This window comes from Apteryx rowi, unplaced genomic scaffold (genome assembly GCF_003343035.1).
Source record: "Apteryx rowi isolate R43461 unplaced genomic scaffold, aptRow1 scaffold_407, whole genome shotgun sequence".
NCBI classification, from domain to species: Eukaryota; Metazoa; Chordata; class Aves; order Apterygiformes; family Apterygidae; genus Apteryx; species Apteryx rowi.
Window position 1 is genome coordinate 496,189 of NW_020450598.1, and position 23,306 is coordinate 519,494.

The following is a 23,306-nucleotide window of genomic DNA, read 5'->3' on the forward strand; positions in this document are numbered from 1 at the left end:
GCCTAAGGCGGCTACAGCACTTGCATTACAAAAAGGCTCAGCAAACAGGACTCAAAACATCCTGGTGAGAGCAAGCAGAGGAACAGGTCTGGGAGAGATGCCACTGCCACAGGTAGGATGTAGTACAGATTCACTACTCACTCTACCTGAAGAATGGCTGGGGTCCAAATGCCTCCAAAGGAGGTGCAAGGTGTAAAGGAGGGCTCCTGCCAGCCTGACAAAATACCTGGAGAAACGGGATCAGGGTGGGAAGGAGGCCATGCGTTATACCAAGCCTGGACAACAGAAGGGTCTGAGGGCAGGCACTATTCTGCCATTCCTCCTGCTGGCAAATCTTGACATCCACAGAGAAGACTTCTGCTTACTTGCAGACTGAAGGATGGAGCCAGTGATGGAATCTAGCCTGCTATGAAATCACAGCTCCCCTCTTCTTATATTACTGTACAGAACAATAAACCAGGAGCTTTCAAAAAAAAGCCGTTCATGCTTCTAATAACTTTGCTGTCCTTTTACCTAACTCCCCAATTTCATTAGCAACATTTTTTGCTAAAGATGAAGTGACCACAACTGAACACAGCAGATGAAGTGAGATTTATAGAACAATGATTTACAGAATGCCATTTTATGCTTCCTATAGTCTCTATCCCTATAATACATCTCTGCATCTCGTTCAAAATCCTGAAGTATGCTTAGCACCTCTCAGGATTTCCTCTTCATCTGTTTTTTTTTTAATGTTTCTGCGAATTAACAGTTTGTATCCAAAAATTACTGCCAAACCTACTGATAATGTCCGTTTTCATATTGTAAATGTGAATTACATATTGTTCCATTTCTATGCGAATGTTAAAGTTCTCCAATAACCTGTAGGAGAAAATTGCCAAATTACACAATATGAAGACATTCATTTTCCATCATATCTTATGTATACGGTAATGGAGCATAAATGCTACAAGGGAGAATAACACTGCAAAAAGGTGTTCAGAAATATAGGATACTGGTAAACATATTTAATCAAACTACTTTAAATGACCATGGCACAGAGCAACATCTCACCTCTACAATCTTACAACAATGCACCCACTGGCACTGGAGATATAGTTAGATGAAGAAGATAAAGTTTACATGCCAGGAATATAGTTATAACTTTGCTTTCAAGGCAAATATTGCTTCTTTATATGCTATAATGCACCACCAGCTCAATGGAAGGTCTTGACAAACAAAGGGGAACTGCTTATTAACAACTGAAAAAAATCACAGTATGTAAACTGGGATAAATGGACTAGATCAACTATCTGTAGGTGCTTTATAGGAAAGCGAGCAGTCTAAGCAAGGATCACCATCAATAATTAGTTTAGGTAATTGAGACGATCCATTTCCTTTACCCCAGCTATTGCACTATAACCTGCATGTTCAGAATTTCAGGAAGCTGGTATTCAATAAGCCAAAAGAAAAGCTTACATCCTATGCTTTGCAAAATCTAGCCAAATGAACAGTACATAGTACTGAACAACACATGTAGTTTAGACATAAACTATATTCACTGGATTATTGCAATTTATATTTGCACTATAACCAAAGCTATCAATATTTTCGTTTCACCCTCTTTAGGAAACACTGACACTTTATAAAGAAAATAAATAAAAGTACAAAAAGGATAAGTAACATTGAAGTGGTTCATTTTAATTACTACTATCTTTCACAATCATAACGCTACGCAAGGAGCACAAGTAAAGTCCACATACTATCAGAGTCTGGCTTTGAGAGCCTGCAGGCCACATCTGGTATACTCAAACATTTGCTGCTCTTTGGGTAATTTAATTATTAACACAGGTGCAGAAGGAGCTGAGAATAGGCACCAAGGTTTCTGGAGGAGTTGATTTAGTCATTCACGGTAGGTAGTGAGTGTAAACACAGTTTAACATTTTTGTAGAGCCACATGTGCACACTGGCAACAGATGCAAAGTAAAAGCTAAAATTTAATCAGTAAGGTAGCATACAAAAACATAAACCCCACAATATTTAGGATTTGAGTCTTTTTGAAGGGAGATAAAATAGATAATTCTTCTTTGTACAAAATCAGAGGCTCCAAGACTTTGAAGAACAGTTAGTGGAGTCAATTGTACTACACTTCATCTCACACCATCCTGGAAAAAACATATTAAAGTGGAACCCTTGATGTACATACACACACTTAGTAGTTTTGTGCAGTTATAATTCTATTTGGAGAAGTTACAACAGTCTGCTGTAAACCATCCAGTCTGCTGCTTTGTTCTCATTATTGATTTTCATGTTAAGAAACGAGAAGAATGATTCCCAATATTGAGCAGATCAAGGAGAACAATATACTTTGAAAAGACATTCTGCCAAATTGTTAATTCCTCTCCACACAGACAATAATCATAGTCTGCATTCATGGATGTCATGAACAGCTTCTATCAGTGACATTTATGCACTGATCCTCAGGCTCCACTTGATCTGATTTTGTGAAGAAATCTACTGTGACAGCTCAGAGAAGATCTTGATGATGTCCAGCACAGGATACACACAAACGCTCTTTATTTTTGTACATAGCATATTGTGCAACAAACTATTCCTCAACAAATAAACACAGCTCATTTCTAATGCCCTTACTGGAAGCTACATCTCCCTCAAAGATTTTCTTTATTCTTTCCCTCAAACTGTCTGTATTTCCAATATTTACTCCTAAAATGGCTATTACTGTTATTAAGGCGCATAATGTACCAGTCCGCAACAGCAACAAGGAAAGAGCTGTATTTGCTAAGGTCAATATGACTGCTGTTATTATAAAGTTTATTAGAAAAACCCCAATCAACTATCTTTTCCTGAAACAGAGGCCTGCAGGATGATGTTCTATCGGTGTTAGCTTCTACTAACTAAAACCTTTCAAACAAAGAGAACTTTTTGAAAAATCCTGCTTGTTAAATGTAATTTTTAATGTTTGTCTTCTATTGTGTGAACCACTTCTGAACAACTGATACCATGAAGAGAGAGGGTCATTCATAACACTGGAAGAGAAATATTTATGAGCCATGTCCAGGAGATTTCCATGGAATGATTATCTCTGCTGCTTCCAGGGTAATGTCTTTTTTGGAATCAGTAGTTGTTTCATTATACATTCTAGATCAGTTCCAAAAGAAATACAAGAGCATTAGATGTGACTTAGAGGATGACTCAAATGACCAGCTCCAGAGCAACATAGTCTGTGCTGCAAAAATGAAAGCCACTGTAGATGTGGCCAAAAGTGACAGGATATTACAAAAACTTTAGCCAAAAGTTTCTGCAGCCATCTGTAAAATGGAAGAGACTTTTCCAAGGTGTTTTGCCTTAGGGGTAACTGACATACCTATTCTGCAGCCGCTTTCATATAAACAGCACCATATGCTCAGGGGGTCTGTCTACAACCTGAATCCTTTTTTCGTCAAATGACAAAAAATTATCTTTATTATTTAGAAGGTGAATCAGTCATGCTATGAAGTGCTCATTTTACACAAGACTCTTACTTGAGCTGGACTGAGAGCTAACAAAATACAATTTTACTTCCTCTGATCACAAACTGTGTGATATACAACAATTAGCTCTTGAATCAAAAGGTACTCTTCTTTACATACACACCTTAGATTGCTTGCCATGTTGTTAGTCATGTGGTAGTCAAACGTTTCTTTTTGACTCCTATTTAAACTTGCTTTCTTTTAATTTCAGAAAATTATGAATATCCATGTGAGGACTATTACCTGCTGGGTAACATACAGGGTTTCTATAAATACATTATTTAAAAAAAGCGGGGGAGAGAGTGTCAACCTGTCGAAATTCAAATGTCATTTTAAGGTTGGCCTCTGACAATTAGTAGCAAGTAGCAATATTGCATATTTAAAATATTTAAAGTTTCTAAATAAATTTATTCTCTAAAATAAGTGTAGCATACAAGCCATTCAGCCTGAAATTCCAAGGACATCGCAAATGAAAGAAACATTCCCATCTCCCCCACTGTTTCCATGTCTTCATGTTGCTATACAGGTAGCATGTCTGAAGAAAGGATCCAATTCAAATATGGAGGAAGCAAGACCCAAATCAAGTGGAAGGCAAATAGTTCATTGTGAAATGAAGCTAGGTGAGACTTGGAAAGAGAGAGAGAACCTGTGGCTAGGAGTGCGAGGGCAAAGAGAGCAGGACTACGAGCCTGGGGTGGGTAAGTGAACGGAGCAGGAACAAACCAGAAGAGAAGGGGCCAATCTTTAGCGTAGAAGAAAATGAGTGACGTATACACGCTGGCTTATTAGTCACGGCTTAAAAAAGGCTGTTTCAAATTGTTTCATCTACTGTGCACCGTATTTACAAAAAGCTACAGATGGATGCTGAAGATTTATTAATTATGCAGCAGAGACTACAAAATAATGCAATTAAATACTCTGCATTTGCATAAACACAAAAACAATTTCCCTTCTTTTTAATACACTTGTTTCACTGCCCTGTGACTTAAATGGAGTTAGGGTAGTATAAATCAGGGCAAATCCCTGGAAATAAAGGCATGACCCTGTTGTGAAACTACTGTGATGACAGGAAGATCAACCCCAGTCCATTAAGATGCACTTCCCAATTATTTCCTGTTGGAATTTCCTCTAAACCACTTTGTGCAGCTATCTTAGTTCTCTAGCTCTAAAGATCCATTGAGAACGTTTTCATTTCATTCTTCTTTTCCACAGTCTTAATGAGGTGACCATTTGTCACGCACTGGTCTAAAGTGTGTGTTTTCATCACCTAAAGGCTAAGCAGTGTCTACTGTTACGCAAGCAAAGGAAAAGCATGTCATGTAGATTTAAGGTAATAAACCAACATGCCTTGGATTCATTCCCAAAAGCACTTAAGACGGGAAATGGAACTTTACTGCACTAGCGTAGTATTGTGGTGCCCAAGAGCACTACGATAGTTTGGGATGGGGCTCACAGTTTCCATTAGCGACCCAATTTGCAGGAAGTTTGACTTGGCTACGAACATTTGCTTCAGGCTTAAAACTATTTTATAAGCTCTCACTCCAAGTGCCAATACTTTAAAAAGTTTGGTTGGATTTCAGTCAAAGAACGGCTATAAAAATTTGTCTTCTAATGTAAAAGACATGATGATGTCAGTAGCCCACTGACTCCCAACAGAGACTCCTGCTAGACTTGGGATCCTGCCTATTTTTTCCTAGTCTGAACTGCTTTAGATTAATTTATTGAAGTATTCCTCTTTAAACATTTAGCCATATGGCTCCATAATTCCCCAAACTGCCTCAGGTCATCAAGAAGCAACAGATGCAGACACACTGGTATCACAAGCAACTGCTACTGTTCAGAGGCAACCAGTGAGCCTATATCCTGTCCTGTTGTCATCCAGCTCCAAAACACAGGCCCCAGGCACAACACTGGACTCATTTTCTTTCCCAAAAGGGTAACTTCTATTAAAGTACATAAAAAAATCAAACAGATTTCAAGGAAAGATTCACAGAAATAAACAGAAGGTTCTGAACAAACAAATATTTTCTTGAAGTACCCAAAACATCAGCACACAGAACTAAAAATCTGGAAAATGAAATTAACTGAGAAGACTTTTTTTGGTTGTTGTTCAAGCTAAGAGAAATTCAAAAACAAAAACATAACAGATGAGGAAGTAAACCAGCATTATCTGCAGTGTAATAAATCTATTAACAGAAATCCTTGATTTAAGTTGACAGAGCCCATTTGAGAACTCTAAACTTGGCATCTACTTATTTTTCAATCCTACCTACCTTACATGCAGATTCCCAAACCATTCTAAAATGCAGCACTCTCAGTATTTCACCTTCCCAGATCTTCTGTACTACTAACCTCATTATCTGGCTGGTACTTGCTGTCTTTAGTTGGCCTCTCCATTTTTCTAAGTACAGGTTCCTCAGAATCTGTGGACTAAAAGAAATAATTGCTTTAGACTCAAGTGCTCAACCACGAAGCTGTGTATGTGCTGAGGAGCAAGCCACTTACCTGAAAATTTTGAAAGGGGAAATGAGCATACAGTAGAACTGAGCAAGTTACAACAGTATCCTTATTTATCAACCTACCTTCTTAAATTTGCCTCCCCTGTCTGTTCCTGAAACCCAGAGAAGTCTCAGACAGTGCTAAAATGCACGGCCTGTATTAAAGCCAAGATGGCATCAGACACCAGCAATATACCAAGAACCTAAGCAAATAAAATTCATAGTTAAATATTGTTATTTATGAGTAAAACCATGAAAGGAAAAATCTTTAAGGCCAGCAGACAGGTACTGACAGAAGTGCTTCCTCACATCTAACAGAATTAAGCTACTACCTAACGCAAGTACCCTTGATGTCTATTAATCCCTGAATCTACTATGAAACAGCATGCAACACAACAGAAATAGGAAATATTTAGAGGAGAAGAAAAGAGTATTAATAAAGGCAATGAGCAGATGGCTCTTAAGGCAGTTTAGGACTTTACACAGAGAAGGCCTGAAGTATGGGATAATGGTGGAAATGTGTTCCCTCTCAAACAGGCAACAATACTTGCAGAATCCACCACGAATAGAGCATCCTTGCAAGAGGGAAATAATTTGATCTAGATGGGCTTCCCTTCAGTTCTTTCAAGACAAAAATCAAGTCGGAAATGAGCAGCTTTGGCTAGAAGGCCAGAAGAAAAATACAGATGTATGATGCATATATATGACGTACATCCTATGTGTCCTACTGTGGAAGAAGTAAACTTGAGAGATATTAATGATCAGTTATGGCCCAGAACTCTTCTTTTGAACCCTTTCTTTCCCCAGAGCTGACTATGGCTGCAAACACAGCATGCATTACTGGGGAGACACAAGAGGACATAAGTACATGACTCCAGCAGTCGCTGCAACCTGTCGCTGCCAAACAGAATCTCACGTCATCAGGAGAATTCAGACAAGCAGAGTGCAGAAAAGGAGCTGCTTATTAGACGATGAAAAAGCACAGTCGGGGGAGTCTAACGGCTCAAATGAAGATATAATATGACAGTGACAGGAAGCTACACTTACAGCCTCAGTCATACTCTTACCAGAACAAGTCTGTACTGAAACTTTCACTTAACAAGAGCAATTGCTGTTAAAAAAAAAGTACTTTAGTTGTTACATGAACAGAGAATACAAATATGCCAGCTTACTAGAAAAAACATTCAAACTCTACCACAGCATGCCCAAAGTTTTTTTTTTTTTTTTTCCAAAGTAAGATTTCTATTACCTTTTTCTCTGCTTTATCCTTTCCATGTTCTCTTGAGTGTTCCCCATCTTTTCCTCTGTCCCTTCGTCTATCCCTTTCCCGGTCTTTTCCCCTTTCTCTATCTCTGTCTCTTTCCCTAGCCTTATCTTTGTCTCTTTCTTTCAGTCTGTCTTTTTCTCTTCCTCCTTCTTTCTTTTTCTCCCTTTCCCGTCCTTTATCACGTTCGAGATCTTTTTCTCGTTCTATGTCTCCTTTTCCTTTGTTTTTTTCTGTTTCTCTTCCTTCCTTGGTTGTTCTGCTTTTGTTTCTTTCCCTTTCTTGTTTTTCCCCTTCCTTAAAGTTGTCCCTTTCAGCGTCTTTGCGCCTGTCTTCATTATCCTTATGTTTATCACTTTCCTTTTCTCTTTCTTTGCTCTCTTCTTTCAAATCTTCTTTGGGTTTTCTGTCTCTGCTGGAGCTTCTGTCTCTAATTTCAGAGTCCCCTTTACCCTAAAAATAAAGTAAAAATTTAGCTTCAATATATGGCAACTCTATCACACAGTTACTTTACACAGAAAAAAATGTGAGGTTTAAATAAATAAATAAATAAATCAGAGGCGTAGTCGCTTTACCCCAGGAAAGCTGCAAATCCCTATCTCTTTATCTCTATGGCTTTTTTGGTCTTCTGCTCTGGATTCTCTGTTTTCTTTATCTCGAGACTTAGACGAGGGAGGTTTTCCTTTAGCATCAGCTCTTTCCCCAGCTAAGATCTTTTTTACAGCATCATCACTGGACAGCTGCAAGGAACAGAAAAATCTCACTGAAATGAATATAAGTTATTTTAATAAATACCATCTTTCTTTCTACCTCTGCAATCAACAAGATTTTTTAAAATAAAGCATGTTTCTGCTCTTTTGGAAATATTCTTTCATTTGTATACTAAAGCTCTTTTAAAACAAACACCTCCTTGTAATTCTTGCAATAATTTGACTCTATGCACCAGAACTATATAAATATATTGTATTTTTTTGTATTACAGCATAATAGCAATTCTCATTGCAATGGCTTACATTTTTTTCAAAATGTTGATGTAAATTATTGTCAAGCCTCAAACCACAACTGCTAGGTTGGTTAAACATTTTTTAAAATAACATTATGATGTTGTATTTGCAACACTGCAGTTTTACCTAATACTTATTCAATCAGAAACAGTTGCTAAGAAAAGAAGGCAGAGAAATCTACATTAAGAACCACTTTCAATAAACTTCAGTTACAAAGTTTAAAAAGCATTTGCATCTAATTCAGTTCTGCAATTTTTTTTAAACAAACATTTTTATCAGGTCATTTGGACAGTAAGTTAAAGACATGTTTCAACGTCCAACTGGCAAGGAGTTTAAGTATATTAAAAAAAAAAAAAAATCACATTATCTTTAGAATTCTCCTTCTCCTTCCTGAAGCAGCAATATCTTTTAGGTCACTGAAACTGATATTGCCCCGGGGCTCGACTCTTGGTGTGTAAAAACAAAACTATGAATTTTGGTGGGTTTTAGCATTTGGATGTTCACATCTGTACAACAGAAACATTTCCCTGAACTACGCAACTCCAAGTAGTATGTTCAGCTCAACACTAAAAGTATCAAGTTAGAGTCTGAAGCAAATTTTTCCACAACGCACAGCAAGTTTATATTTCACAGTAATGAAGGTCAAGGGGCTAATTATCTTAACTCAAATGATTAGACTGTATCTTCTGGATACTACATCTCATCACAACATTCTACAAAGCTATTCCATCAAGTGCTTATCAACTTCCTCCTTCCTGAGCTCAAGCAATTCATAAGAAAGAAACTCATACCACTCAGCTTATTAAAACAAAATAACAAATTTATATTAGTAGATTACCAGACAAAGCTAATCCAAACCTGCAGGCAGCCTGTAAACACTGTGGTATTTCACAGTTCAATATATACAATTTTTTCACACTCATTACTCCAAGAATTTTAAATACCTTTGTATTTCAAAATCTCTGTAGCTCTGTATAAGCAAAGATTCCCTATTATCTTTAATTTAACAATTATTTTAAGAACAATATGCCTCTGAGGTTTTATAGAACAGGTTATCAGATTTCCCCTTTGCTGCATTTTTGTATTCAGAAAAAAGGTACCTCACTGGAAAAAAATACTTTCATTAGAGAATTAAAGATCTGAGAAAAATCAATCAAAGGTAGCAGCATCTCTTCATATGAAGATGCATAATTAATGAGTTTGCATTCAAAAGTTCAAAATTCTGAAACTTCATATTCTGCCTCAAACTTAAGAAATTGTATTACATGACCAATGAATAAGGTAAAAATTAGAAAACAGTATAAATTAAAAGCAATCATCTATCCAAGATGCATTTGTGTGAGACCCCAGCTTAAACTCTGTGAGGGATCAGGTACTATATATCTGTTAATAATATAACTGGTGACCCAACACAACGCATCTTGTGTTAATAGAAACAGTGGATGAGTGTCAATATAGTCTGTCAAAAATTGAGCTCTGGTAATATATAGAACAGCTCAATAAAGACGTTACTGTAAGTAGAGACAAACTCTTAATAGCGACGTCATACCTTATTTAAGCAACACTTCCCAATTGCTTGAAGTAATTCATTGGTTTTCTCAGGTTCATGTCCAGCTACAACACGTGCTGGTTTTACCGACAGTGGCTCTCCTGTTACCAGTACAACAGCATCAATTGCCTTCTGAAGAAAGCTGATTTTGGCATCTTTATCCTGGTAAAACAGTAATTAAGAAATAATACTAATACTTTAAAATAATTCCATATATCAGCTAAAAGCTAGGAAACCTCTGCTGGGAGGAACGTTTGCAGAAAGCGTCTATGATAGCAGCAGCCAAACTGTTGCTCACGAGCAGGCTTTGTAAGGTGTGCAAGCTGGAGGGCAAACCATCAGGAGCTGCTTTATCACCATCCCTGGGTTGCCCTGGGTTGCTGCAAGCCCAGCCTAGTGCTGCCCGAAGTATAAGGAAGGGCCTCTTCTGAGCTCAGCTTCTGAGCCTGGAACAAAGGACTGAGCCTAGAATAAAGGACAAGTTCTGTTCCTCAAATCTCTCTACCTCTTTTTGACCCTCCAAGCCATGCCACGTATTCAGAGGTTGCCTGCCAGGTGAAGACCTTGGCATGTGGTTTGTAGGGTCAGGAAAACTGGCTACTACCTCTGCTTTATAGTTAGTTACTCATTTCTGATTAAGAAATGACAACTTTGATAATGGATGTATATTGAACTGGAATGGCCAAATTAAAAGGATAACTTCATATTTTTTTAATACGCTTATCATTTCACTCCAGTACATTAAGACCACTGTAAGACTTCCAGCATTCTGTTTTCAAAAATTATATATTAAAGAACCTTAGGTTTTGTTCAAAGAATCATGCAAATATTTCCAAAAGAATCTCTGAAAGTTGCAACAGGATTGTTATTGCAGATACTGCTCAGAGAAACAGTTCTTGCACAGAATACTTTTCAACACAGATGTCCCAAAGTTACAGGACTTATATGATTCTAAATTGTGGGACTTGCATGCTTATACTTGTACTTTGTAAACCAGACTTAACAGTGAGTAAAGAAAACATACGAAAGATGGTGGGAAATAGGGACAGGCATATATGACCGAATGTGTTTTAGTTTTAAAATTACACCTTGACAACAACTTTCCCCAACTACCCTCCAAGAAAGATGATACCTTTTGGTGATTATAAAAAATCATTAAAAAAAAAAATCTCTCTCACAACCCCCAGGTTGGTTTTACCACCCAAGTGAAAAATCCTGGGGGATTCCTTGCACGGAGAATGAAATTATGATGTGAAATCTCTGCAGCTGCAGAATACTTGGGGGGAAAAAAAAAGTTTTATTAATAAAACATCATAAAATTCATGGAATTTTTACCAGTCCCGGCACAAAAGTCTACTTACTCATCCTTTACGCTGATGAGTGAAGATAAAGAAGGTATTATACCAGCCTTTTGAAAAGCAAACCCATGTGAGAAGAATTTTGTATGTGCATTTTAGTAGGCGTCTTTTGAAAAGAATATAAATTATGGCTTCAGACTGATAACTGAAAAGCTGACCAGTGGCATTTCAGTTACTTTAGAAAAGTGAGCAGCCATAATTATCCAATAAAACACCTAATTTCGCACTGCACTTACTATCTGGGTATCTCAGGTGCCCAGATCCAGAGTGATCTGCATCCAATTTGACAGCGGTACCGATACAAAGGGAAGTAAAAGAAGCGAGTATTATCTTAGCTGAACAAGGTCAATAATTTTTAAAGGCGATCTGGTAGCATTATCTAGACCGGCAGCATTGGAGGTTACCAGAACAGTCTATGCGATATCTCAAGTCCCAAAGCCGATCCATAAACAAAAGCTGGGTTCTGCTGCAAGCATGAGAATGATAATTAAACACGTGGGAAGACAGTCTCCAGAGTCAGGGTACTCCCCATCTTTGACTCTTCTGAACAGATTAAAACAAACAACTGCCACATAGCTAGGATTTTGAGATTGTCTCCATTAACATCAAGAGCACTACACCCTCACCAGTGCTCCCTGCATACAAAAACAAAAGGACGGAAATACTGCAACCTCCTTTATAATAATAGCTGTCTCTCCTTTCAGGGACATACGCAGTCTATTAATTTAGGGAATTTAGGGAAGGACTCTCTTCCAAACTAAGCACATTTTCAAATAAAGGTGATCCGAAAGTTTCTCCTACATCCTTGTCATTTTTAGCAGTTATTTTAATCAGTGCTTTCCAGCCAGATCAGAAAGCTCATGACCCCAATGGGAAATCTACAGCTCATACAGGCATCAGAAAATAAAGTCCTATCAAAATAGAAACATCTGAAACAGGGCTGAGAACTTAAAAACTATTCAGCAAAGGCTCTTTTCTGTTAAACAAAGGTATCCATGCTATTCTTTGTGGTAAGCTTTTTTTTTTTTTTTTTTTTAATAAAGCTGACATGAAAGACAAAATTAGCAAGTCTGATATCCAATCTTTCCACTTACAGGAGGACAAACTCTTCTGACAAACATGAAGGCAGCCATACTGTAGAGTTACTGTACAGTATCGTACTGTAACAACTAACTGTGCAGTTAGTAGTTAAAGTGTATTTGTTCCAGGAGTCCTGACAAATCAGGAATCTTCACACTTTAAATTCTCCTCATGTCTCTGCCACGCTAATTGCTTTGCCTATACGACCCTGAAACAAACTACAACTCAGCAAGGACCAACTGAATGCTCTGCAGGCCAGATTTGGCTCATGGGATGCTTCCAGCCTGCCTCCCACCTCTTTTTACATAGGAGGAGGGGCTATGACCTGGCCTGACCAGCTATCCAAGCACTACCCATTATCCTAACAGTGAAGCCACAAAAGGCAGCCCAGAAGAAATGCTGGATGCTTGGAGTTTAAAACCCCACTGTTAAGTCCATGTGGGAGAGGTGAGCTGAAACTAGAAACAAGCCTGTTACAGCACATACTGATGCGTGACACTATGTGTAGCTCATAAGGGAATTTCCAAAATAGGAGGCAGTCCCAACAGCCACAGAGGTCAGACCAGGAGCATTACCATGGCCTTGGACTTTCCTAGCTTCAGGCTATGCTTCTAGTGATCTGCAACTGCACTAAACAACCAGCTTCCAAAGAACAATCTCCATTTTTTCCCCTCCCACGGCAAGCACTCTGGACTACAGCATCAGGACTATTCACAAAATGGGTACAGACTTTTCCTTTTTCTGAGAGCATCCTGCCCATTCCAGGTCTATGTATCCATTGCCAAGATCCTCACACCAGATGAGGATCATCCCTTGGTGTTACCTAAAGCAGATCACCTTCGCATGGAAATATATACAGCTATTCACAACATGGACTCCAACTGCTGTTCTCAGTCTCTAACTCTCTGCACTGGTCTCCACAAAAAGATTCCTCCCCTTTTTTCACCACAAGAAGATCACTCTCCCGATTTTCTAAAACTCCAACAGAGATTACACTGATGAAGCATCTTGTAGGCACTGAGTCTTCCTCCTGACCTGTGTTTTGAAAAGGGGAACACGAACCATAGATGTTGTCCCAAAACTGCAGCATTTTGATCTCCTTTACTTGAACTCATGAAAACCATGATCGCATGCACTGTAGAAGAAATTCTCAGAAAGGTACTCAAGAGGCTGGTGTAACTTCACAGATGCGATGGAATGCAAATACAGAAGCAAAGATCTACTTAATAGTTGCCAGGAAATCTGTTTTTTTTCAATTCACAAAGAACAAAACGCACAGAGCTCTCCAAACAAGAAACAGCATGCACTAAGCTGCTCCTCATCACAGAACTATTGACAAGCTTCAACAGGGAAAGTACCAACAAAAACAATCAATCCCTTGTATAACTGATTCAGATGTTAGTAATCTAAACAACAATACAAACATCCACAGAAATAAATTTACATATCAGAATAGTAACTATCTGCACAAATTGCATAAACAACCTATGCAACTGATTGTATATAGACCTGTATATATAGGCTTATAGACCTTGTATTTGTAGTTGTTACACTAAACAATCCCCAGTGGACATCGCTTTCTAACCAGGAACATGCAAACGCTACGTTACTTGCCATGAATTGGAAACTCAAATGACAGTCTAGTTTTAAATCAAGTCTGCAGCTGCAGAAGTCAGCATCTCTGGCTGAGCAGAGAGGCAGACAGGGGAAGAAGAGCAAACACAGACTAGAGTCACTCTTGTACGCAACAAAAACATTTTTCATTAATAACATTAACCTCCTCTTTCAGTAGTTAGGTATTTGTAGATAGTGATAAAACTATTACAGATTGTATATACCAGATGAGCTCCTCAGAAAGTCCCACAATATTAAGCAAAAATATTTACTCTGTGTGTGTGTGTATATATATATATATATATAAGCAATAAACCTAAAAATACGCATTCTGTCAAGAGACCACCAGTCTCTTAGAAGAGCTGTGCATGGATTCCTAGTGTCTATAGTTTTATTGTCAGTGGCTATTTACCTCAAGGCAATCTTACTACGTAATGGTTATTATTATCTGTAATACAATAGTACTTTGGAAATCTAGATCTCGCCATACATTAGATCTCACTGTTTTGAGATCTGTACAGAGACAGTTCTTTTACACAAGACTGTTTGTTTGTATCCATATACTTAGCAACACCATGAATGCAATCTGTAGGTATTCTCCTTTTGCACTACATAAAATAACCAATATGCAATACCTTCTACTGCATCTTCACAACGTTAAACTAAAGACAATCACTTGAAACTGAACACAGATATAATGAAAAATACCTTGTGGCAAGTTTCAAAGAATCCTTTAAACATTAAAACCAAATAAATAAGGAAGTTTAATACCCACCTTAACATTATCTGATTTCAATTCAAAATCCGTGTAAAGTCCTTTCATAAAACCTGTTACTCTAATTACCTTCAAAACAGAGGAAAAGTATTGGGTTAAGAACACTTGAACAATCCATTTGAACAACACTTGAGCAAACAACGAACAAACAATTTTTCTGGACAAAAATGGTCTTTGTGAACTCCCTGGCAATAGCAAATCTTTCAGTCCTACTTTCAAAGAGGCTACATCATTTAGAATTAGTTCTAGAGCAGGTTTAAAGGTGCGCTGTACCTCTGAATACGCTCTGGAACGTGTTTCAGTGCAACTTACTCCTTCCTTACTGTTCGAGCCTCCCTTCCCACTTAATTCCATCCTTAACCTTGATGTCTGGGAATCCAGAAGATTTAGGCACATGCTTTTCAAAGGGCAGCGGTAAGTTAGCAGCCAGGTGTACGATTTAAACGCAGCTCTCCATTACTCCCTTACTGATTTCTTCACATTCAACGATATACAAAAGCGGCAGCTCAATAAATATAAAAATTAAGCCTCATTTTAAGGGGGAGGTGGAAAAATCAAGCTGCTTCGATGCAAACTTCATTAGCATTTACTATCTTCCAGCAGCACCCCGCGATCCCTGGGGCTTGTAGGGAGATGCGCGGCCCCCGCCGGCGTCACCTCATCCAAAGGCCACGGGCTCCGACGCCCCCCCGGGCACGCGGCGGGAGGCCGCGGCCCCCCAGGGACCCCCGCTCCCACAAGGCGAGGGGCCTTGGCGACAGCCCGGCTCCCCGCGGCCTGRCACGTCCCCGCGAGGCGCCGCCCCGCCCGGCAGGGGGCGCCCGGGGCCCCCCCAGCCCCCGCCGAGGAAGCAGGCCCACAGGCAGGCCCCGTTGCCTAGCAACGGCGGAGCGCAGCAGGCCCGGCGGCCGGGCTCCCGGGCCCACCTCGGTGATCACATCGTGCAGGTAGCGGAAGGGCGGCTTGCTCAGCAGCCGCTCCGTGAGGGGCGGCTTGCGGATCACTTGGCCCAGCGACTCCTGCGTGCGCCGCACCACCGCCTCGTTCATAGCGGCGGCGGGACCGCGCCGCCGCCGCCGCCGCCGGCTTCGAGCCTTCCCGGCCTGCCCCGCGGCGCAGGGAGCCTCACTGCGCATGCGCAGCGCCCGGCGAGCTGTTGCTAGGCGCAGCGGCGCGGCCCTAGCAACCCCCCACACACACACCCGCAGCCATGTTCGGCCTTGCCCTCCCCCATGCTAGGCCTGGGCAAGATTGTGCCTGCCTCAGGGCGCCCCGCCTCGGCCCCCAGTGCAGCACCGCCCTTCCCACATACGCCTCCATGCCCTGCGGTCCCTGCCTCCTCTGGTGGGGCCTGAAGCCCCGCTGGCTCTGAGGGACCCAGCTGCCAAGGGAGTCCCATGAGGGGGGTGCTAAAGACCTGGGCTGGGCTGCCTCGTGCTGCCACAGGTGGCTTTATGGTTGCCAGGTACCTGGGGGTGCAGAGGGTGTTGCTTTATTTAGGATCTGTTTGCTTTTTAACCTGTGCACCCCACCCTGGGATGCCCACTGTGTGCCAGGGATCAAAGGGAGGATGGATGCCCTTGCACCATGGTTCTGCCCAGAAACCCCCCCAGGCACGTACGTGGTGTGTTACAGAAAGTGTTTTGCTTTGCCCCGCAGGTCAAAACTGTGTTTTCTGTTCCAATGCTCTTTATACAATGATATGGCTTATCTTGCTGTCTTGGTAATAAGTCAATCTAGAAAACCATGATGTTTCCACCATGGATATGCAGGTCACTCCTAGTGCATGAGCGCAGCAGGACCAAAGCTTCGAGGAAGCACTAGACCGGCTCTGCGTGACTGGGGTTCATGGCAGCCCTGTGCTTCCAGGGACCGTCCCAAACACGAGCCCAGTAACCACAGCACATGCACAGCAACTCCAGCTCTTTCCAGCAGCTGTGGAGGTACCACAGGTGCTATATGGGGCACACATATGTGTGAAGATGTGTCTCCCGAGTGCCCAAGTCACTTTGCCTGCACAGTTCCTCAGAGCAGTATGTGTGCTATCAGCATGCAAATGCGTATTTCTATCTAGTCCTTCTCTGACCGATCAGTCCTAAAGCCTTGCATGGGAGTAGCCAGGGCAAGCTAGTCCAGAGCTGCCTGATAGTCGCAGATCCATGTGACTTCAGGTTAGCATGGAAAGAATTTTGTCATGTATCTGTCAAAATTTAGTTCCCTCTCCAAATGCTATTCACAGAGTACTTTCTTACAAAATAAAAGTAAGACATTTCTGTCGAGATGCAGCATCATTTTAAACCTATCTAAATCCTACTGTAGGGTACTCAGAAATGGAAAGTGGATTCAAGACCTAGCTCTTTTGACTGCAGAAGCCTTTGGATTTTCTTTTAAAGCCAATGAAGTTATTAGTAACAAAGATCTAAGAACACACAATTGGCTTCAGCTTCCTAACTTACTGAGCTAGCCAAAGCTGAGCTCCTTATTCAAGCATTGCCTACAACATGAGAACAAAAGATAGCGAGAATGTTCACACAGGAACAAAGCTTGGAGCTGAGGAGAGAGTGATTCCAGCTACTTAACACCCAGATAGTTATAAGTACAAGCAACCTGAAAGAAAAGGGAAGAAGTTTTGATGCCCAGGCCAGCCAAAATTCAGCTCTGTATTCAGGAACTATTTACAAAATGAAAGCACAGTGAAGCAAGTATAAGGTGTGGCAGCTTGTTACGCAAATAAAATTTAAGATCTAAGGTGTCCAGCGGTGTCAGAACAGCTGGACCATCTGGGAAAGAGTCCAAAAGCACTGACAGCTAGTCAAAACCCAGTCCCTTATTTGAATAATTATCAGATAAATAGTGAAGCATTAAGTGCTTATAAAGTTAAATTATATCTTATGGGGTTTTTTTAATTGTTCTTGACATAAAGATGTAGAAGGCAAGAGTGAGGTTGGGAAGAAGGAACAAACTTCTAAATTCTCTGATCCCATATCACACTCCCTCTAAAGTCAGGACAAGCTAATTGAAGGGAAAAAGCAGCACAGGACTGCCAGCACCATCATTGTCTCCTACAAGGACATTTCCACCAGACAGGGTACTACACACTCCATGCAACCTGCATTGTGGTTCCCACATTACAACCTTTATCAAAAAACAAAAACTTTGTTCCCAGTGCTTGTTCATGTTGCTTCCTACCTCCCTGATCACATTTGGAGCCCTAAGAAGGAAAATGCTGCTTTTCTGCTCAGCCCATCATGACTGTTAATATTTGAAATCTAAACATCAATAGGGCTGCATGCAGTCTGTATTGCTGCACTGTGATTGCCTGCCCATTTAACAGCCCAAACTTGCAGCTCACCTGCCTTGCTAAATAGCATTTTGCATTTGTCACACTCATCATAAAAGAAATTGTTACAAGTTCTCCCATGCCAGCACCAAGTCTTCAAATAAGACAGAGTAGAGCCTGAGTGAGAATGAATCAGAATCAGCTTAGCAACAAAAAGAAAGACATTACAAAATAGATTTATGTGGTATTAGTTCAGGCATGGAAAGAGGTTATTTTTCTGCAGGGGAAGACAAGTGGGCAGCTTGCATGCTGACAGAGTAATTACACCTGGGATCCTGAGAGCAGGTAGTTCAGCAGGAGGAAGTTGTAGGGAAGCAATTTGTCTCTTCTCTCAGTCTGACACACTCATAAATTGATGAGGTTCCCAGACAGACTGTTACTACAGGATCTGGTGAGCCTGGGAAGGAGACGAGGTGTTGACAGCTTCTACATCCAAGGGCATCAGAAGGGGTCTCAGAGGAAGCAAGAAGACTGGGAAGAAGTTGCTCTGGGGAAGAGAGTTTGTTTATTTTGGAATCATGTGGTTTATCTGGACTTCTGCCACCAGCTCTCTATGGAGTGTCTGTAAAGCCCGAGAAGAAATCTCTGGGGCTTTGTTAAATTTGACCTTTACCATGCTCGTTTCACTGAAGAGGTAGTACCCTGAGGAAGCATGGCTCAATTTAGCTGATGAATCAAAAGCTAGCAACTCACAAAAACTCCATGAATCCCTGTGGACCTAAAGGGAGGCACTGGAACTCAAAGAATTATCCTAAAACCACAAAACAGATAGCTTGAGATTTAGTCTGGAGACTAGTGCTTGAGGCTTAGTTTGGAGACCTAGCACTTTTGAGGACCTTGGACTAGAATTGCTAGTAGAGGTTGGGCAAGTTGAGACCTTGTCACATGGGGTGAAAATGGTCAGAGAGAGTATCTAAGACATGGTAAACATGGTAAACATGCCACAAAAGCAACTACAGTTAGTGAACTATGTAAGCAGCGGAAGCGCTTACACATCTTTAATCCTGCATTGAGAATCTCACACAGTCCTCCTGAAGATGCCAGTAGGAAGTGCTGTTGCCCACATAGCATCAATAGGAGATGAAGCAACTTACAGATTGGCTCATGTCAAGATTCACAGATCTCGCACACATTGCAAAATTCATCCTAGCATCAAGAGGGTCACAGAGAAATTTGGTATTTCAAGTAGACCACCACTACTACAAGCAGGAAAAGACATAATGCATATTGCCTTTTCCTCCAAATTTTACCTCCTCCGACAGCAGGGGACCCGACCTTTCCAGTCACTAATTTGACCTGATACCACAGAATTCCTTTGCTGAAGTAGGCTGGAAAGCAGCAAGACGGCACTACACTATATATTGCTGGCCAAATATTCAAGGCCTAACTGCCCAGCAGCTGGAATGGAAAGCTTCCTAGCTCTGTTTTTCTTTACATACCACAAACAGTAGGATACTATCTCCACTCTCAGATGATCTTATGATCTCAGTAGCATACATGTGCACATACATATATATATATATATATACACACACACACACACATACATACACATACATGCAGTTCCCAACCCATGTCAGCCAAACTACCAAATGCTCCTGAAAAATATAGATGCAGCCTAACAATAGAAAGTACCCTCTTCCTGTCTCAAAGACATTTCTAGTATAGACCAGACCAGAGGATACTGGTATCAGGGCATTAGTAACATGGAGGGACATACAGACTGCATGATCTTTGAACAACTCTTGCAACATTTTCAGTGATGGTAAACAGCTGAGCAGGGGATCCTGTCCAGATCCACGCGTGGTCTGTTGAACAAAAATGGAGCATTTTCTTGGAGCATAAAAAATGCTCTTCCTTCATAGTTCTGGTTTTGCATTTCTTTTGGGATCCTATTTTTTGACTGTAACCTTGCAAAGAGCTGGAAGAGGCATACCAGATTGACAGGCTGCAACAGGCTGCTCTTGAGACATAGGAAGGTGTTGTTTCTGTTTCCTAGCAATTAAACTTTGCTTTAGCTGCAGAGTTTAAACAGACACAGACTCTCTGGTTATCTACCCTGAGCCAAAGCAGCTATAGTAAGTGAAGCACCTGGTTGGTTCACCTGCCCCATAAAATACTCTTTTTATGAAGCAAGAATGAAATGAGAGAGAATTCACTCAACTTTTATTGCCACCTCTATGATAAATTCTGCAGTTTTCCATGCTTCACTGGGTTTCTAAATTTTAAGATTTTTTAAAAAGATAAAAAACCCAAACAGTCTGTAGTTGTGCAGAATTCTAAAACAAGTGGGGATTTCTCCAAAGGTCTCCACAGTATGGGATTTAGGAAGTTTATATTAAAATCCATTCCCTAAGCAGAAATAAACAATCATGCAGTGCCCCTTATCCTAACATCACGAACAGCAACCAGACCAACTCCAATGAAAGAGCTTGAGACAGGGAAATGATTGCATATGCCTGGGAAACAGGCTTCCTTTGAACGTGCTCTAATTCCCTCTCCTCCATTAAACAGTTGTGCTTTTTGTTTGTTTTTTAAATTACTACCATCCCTTAAAAGCCATGTTTTGCCTTTTGACATGTGTGGATATGCTTTATTCTGTGGAGGATCTCTCCCCTTTATTCCTGCCACTAACTCCAGAACAAATACCAGCTTTGCCATGCTGCATCTCCCCATGGGAAGTGCAGTGGCTGAAATTAACAACACTCCAAGGAATGTGTGCTGCAATCCCTGGGACCTTTTACAAGAAGGCCTGTTTACACATATTCACCCAGTAAATGTGGTCTTGGGGCTTCTCARATTATTCAGAAAATTGGTATCCAGTCTAAAGTCATCAGCAGCTAGGTTTTCCTCCTGACAGTGGCAAGAGCTTGCTTTCTAGGACAAGCTATGAGGCCTCATCTAGACACCCATTTAGGTCAGAGTCACACTCCACTAGCAGCCCAGGCTCATCAGACAAATAAATTAGGTCAGATGAATTCACACGTTCTGTGCTAAACTGGCAATTTTTTAACCTTAACAAGAAAAACTAAAGACTGTGCCAGCGGCCCCTCTTTTCCCTGACGTTTAAATAGCACAACCCTATTGCAAGGGAAAATTAACCACTTCTGCTTGGTACACACATACCAGAGACACTTCAGCATGGCATCATCTTAGGAATGTTTTAGAAAGCAGGCTCCAAGGATGGGGCTTCACAGCGAGCAGAACTCCCACCTGAGAACACTTATGCAGCCCTGGTATATTGTCCTAAATAGTTGTCACACAAGCTCAACACCTGCAAAATCAATTCTGCTTATACAGAACAGAAACCAGTGGGACTTTGTATGTGTTCAGTGTCATATTAGTTATCTCTCTTCCCACCAGTAACCCCTCAATAAATTGGTGACCACAACTCAGGGGCTAATAACTGCTCATTTTCATTTATGCTTTTAATTCCAATTGCAAGAAAGGGTGGTGATGGGGAACCTACAACGTTTAGAGAGGAGAATGAAGCTGGCATCCGACACTAAGCATGTTCCCCATTGCTGACTCTGCATTGCTAAGCCTGCATTTGCAATAGGAAAAGTCATTTTATTCTGTGAAACATCAGATTTGCAGATTGCCATGGTCAACTTCAGCCATCATCACCGATCAGCTGGACCTACGCCTCTCCTTTCCTGCGTGTGCTGGATGGAAATCCCAGTGTACATTCCCTTTTTTCAAAGGCAGCTGAACTCCAGCTCACCAATGCAATGAGCTCACAGATGCTAGTGACTGCTTGGCTCCCATGCAGAACCTCGATGAAGTGGGCAGACTTCTTAACGTGCTCAGCAGCTCTCGCGAAACTGTGGAAGCAACCTCATGCCTAGCACACTGCAAATCTGAACCATGGGCTACAGGATAAAGTCTATGTCTGAAAGAGCTTGTTTGTACCAGCTTACTTAGTCACAAGTAAGTAATACACAGTCATAGGCGGTTTCTACACTTTTAAAAAGTTTTTGAATAAAGGACAAATCTCACCTAATATTTGTCTGCCAGCTGAGGACCTGGCCTCTTCCATATCTCTTTTGGGACTTTGCTTGGCCTCTAGGATTTGTTTCACTGCCTACTCACTGTGCTGTTTCATTTCCTGGCTACCTGCCAGGAGACATTTTTGTAGGAGAAGTTTTGAATAACATATGCTACCTGTTTGAAGTGGCAGAAATGCTACTAACCTTGTCTGTCTGAGAATGTGAGAAACTGCATAAACATTTCAAACCCATTTAAACTGAACTGAGGTACTGGGAGACCCACAGTCCACCTCCAAGGAGTTAGGTGTGTCTAAATGCCATCTAAACACTGTATGAATGCTTTCACAAATCAATATACTGCGATTAAAAGCATGCATATTGCTGGACGGGTTGTTTTCTTTTCTTTTCTTTCCCTTTTTTTTTTTAAACAAAGCTTTTGTAAAAAGGTTGTTCTGCACCTTGGCCGGAGCAGGATATCCTGGACTTTTAGCTGACGTCCATCCTCAGCTATTGTGCAAATACAGAGGTATAAAGAGACCTTACCTTACTAGGACCACAGTGGAGACACCGCAACAAGGACATTCACGTTGAGACATCAGCAGGAGCTGCCAGGTGAGAAGTCAGTTCCAAGTAAATGGCTCTTTAAGCAACTGTCTCCTCTCTGAGGAGGACAGGGCATTTCTTTTCTAGAGTGTCTGGTTTTTGTGACTGGGTTTTTGCCAGGTGTCACTGCTGGTCATTATATCCCTGAATAGCAGCCAAGCAAAGAGGAGTGCTTGGCTGAAACAACTCACAAACATAGAGATTACCATGATGAAAAGAGGCTACTGATGGGACAGTTGGTACCTGCTGCCCCATAGCCTACATTTTCCAAGTCACTTGCCAGACTCCAAGTACATTCAGGCCTCTCGATAGAAATGGCCTGATTTGCATTGTTTCTCTGCAACCGTATCCCCCATCAAAATTAACCAGAGCTCTGGGTGATCAGTGCTTGACTGAAAATATAGGCCACTTTCTAGCGGACTGAGCAGTTTATCTATACGTGCTCAGCTGAGCAGTAGGAAACATGCAAACAAATGCTGGAATTCAGCCACAAGGAAAGCTGCAGAGGTAAGTGTTTTTTACTGTAGACAAATGCATCTGGTTTTCTTGATGAGATTCAAGCAGCTGGAATAACGCTCAGAATTGCTTCAGAGCCTCCCTAAGTTTTTGCTATGACACCTTGAAGTCAGCCAGTTTTAACAGGGAGATTAATATGCTTTGGGGGATTTGTCAAGCTCTGCCTGAGTTGATCCTTTCCTCTCTCAGTTGCTGCCAGCCAGAAAC

The 23,306-nt window shown here is 41.0% G+C and overlaps 1 protein-coding gene across 5 annotated transcripts in view; it reads right to left on the bottom strand.

Annotated features, from left to right (window-relative positions):
* Positions 1-15,746, bottom strand: part of TRAF3IP1 (TRAF3 interacting protein 1) — a 51,003-nt gene extending 35,257 nt beyond the window's left edge. For 4 of the 5 annotated variants that reach the window (XM_026075606.1, XM_026075607.1, XM_026075610.1 and 1 more), the window contains exons 1-6: positions 15,578-15,746; positions 14,652-14,720; positions 9,825-9,986; positions 7,847-8,011; positions 7,257-7,724; positions 5,862-5,939 (exon numbers count right to left, since the gene is read on the bottom strand). In XM_026075606.1, the coding sequence (XP_025931391.1) occupies positions 5,862-5,939; positions 7,257-7,724; positions 7,847-8,011; positions 9,825-9,986; positions 14,652-14,720; positions 15,578-15,700 (1,065 nt within the window). In that variant the 5' untranslated portion in view covers positions 15,701-15,746. The remainder of the gene's footprint in view (positions 1-5,861; positions 5,940-7,256; positions 7,725-7,846; positions 8,012-9,824; positions 9,987-14,651; positions 14,721-15,577) is intronic. The other variant, XM_026075608.1, reaches the window with a different exon arrangement.
* Positions 15,747-23,306: the final 7,560 nt, after the last annotated feature.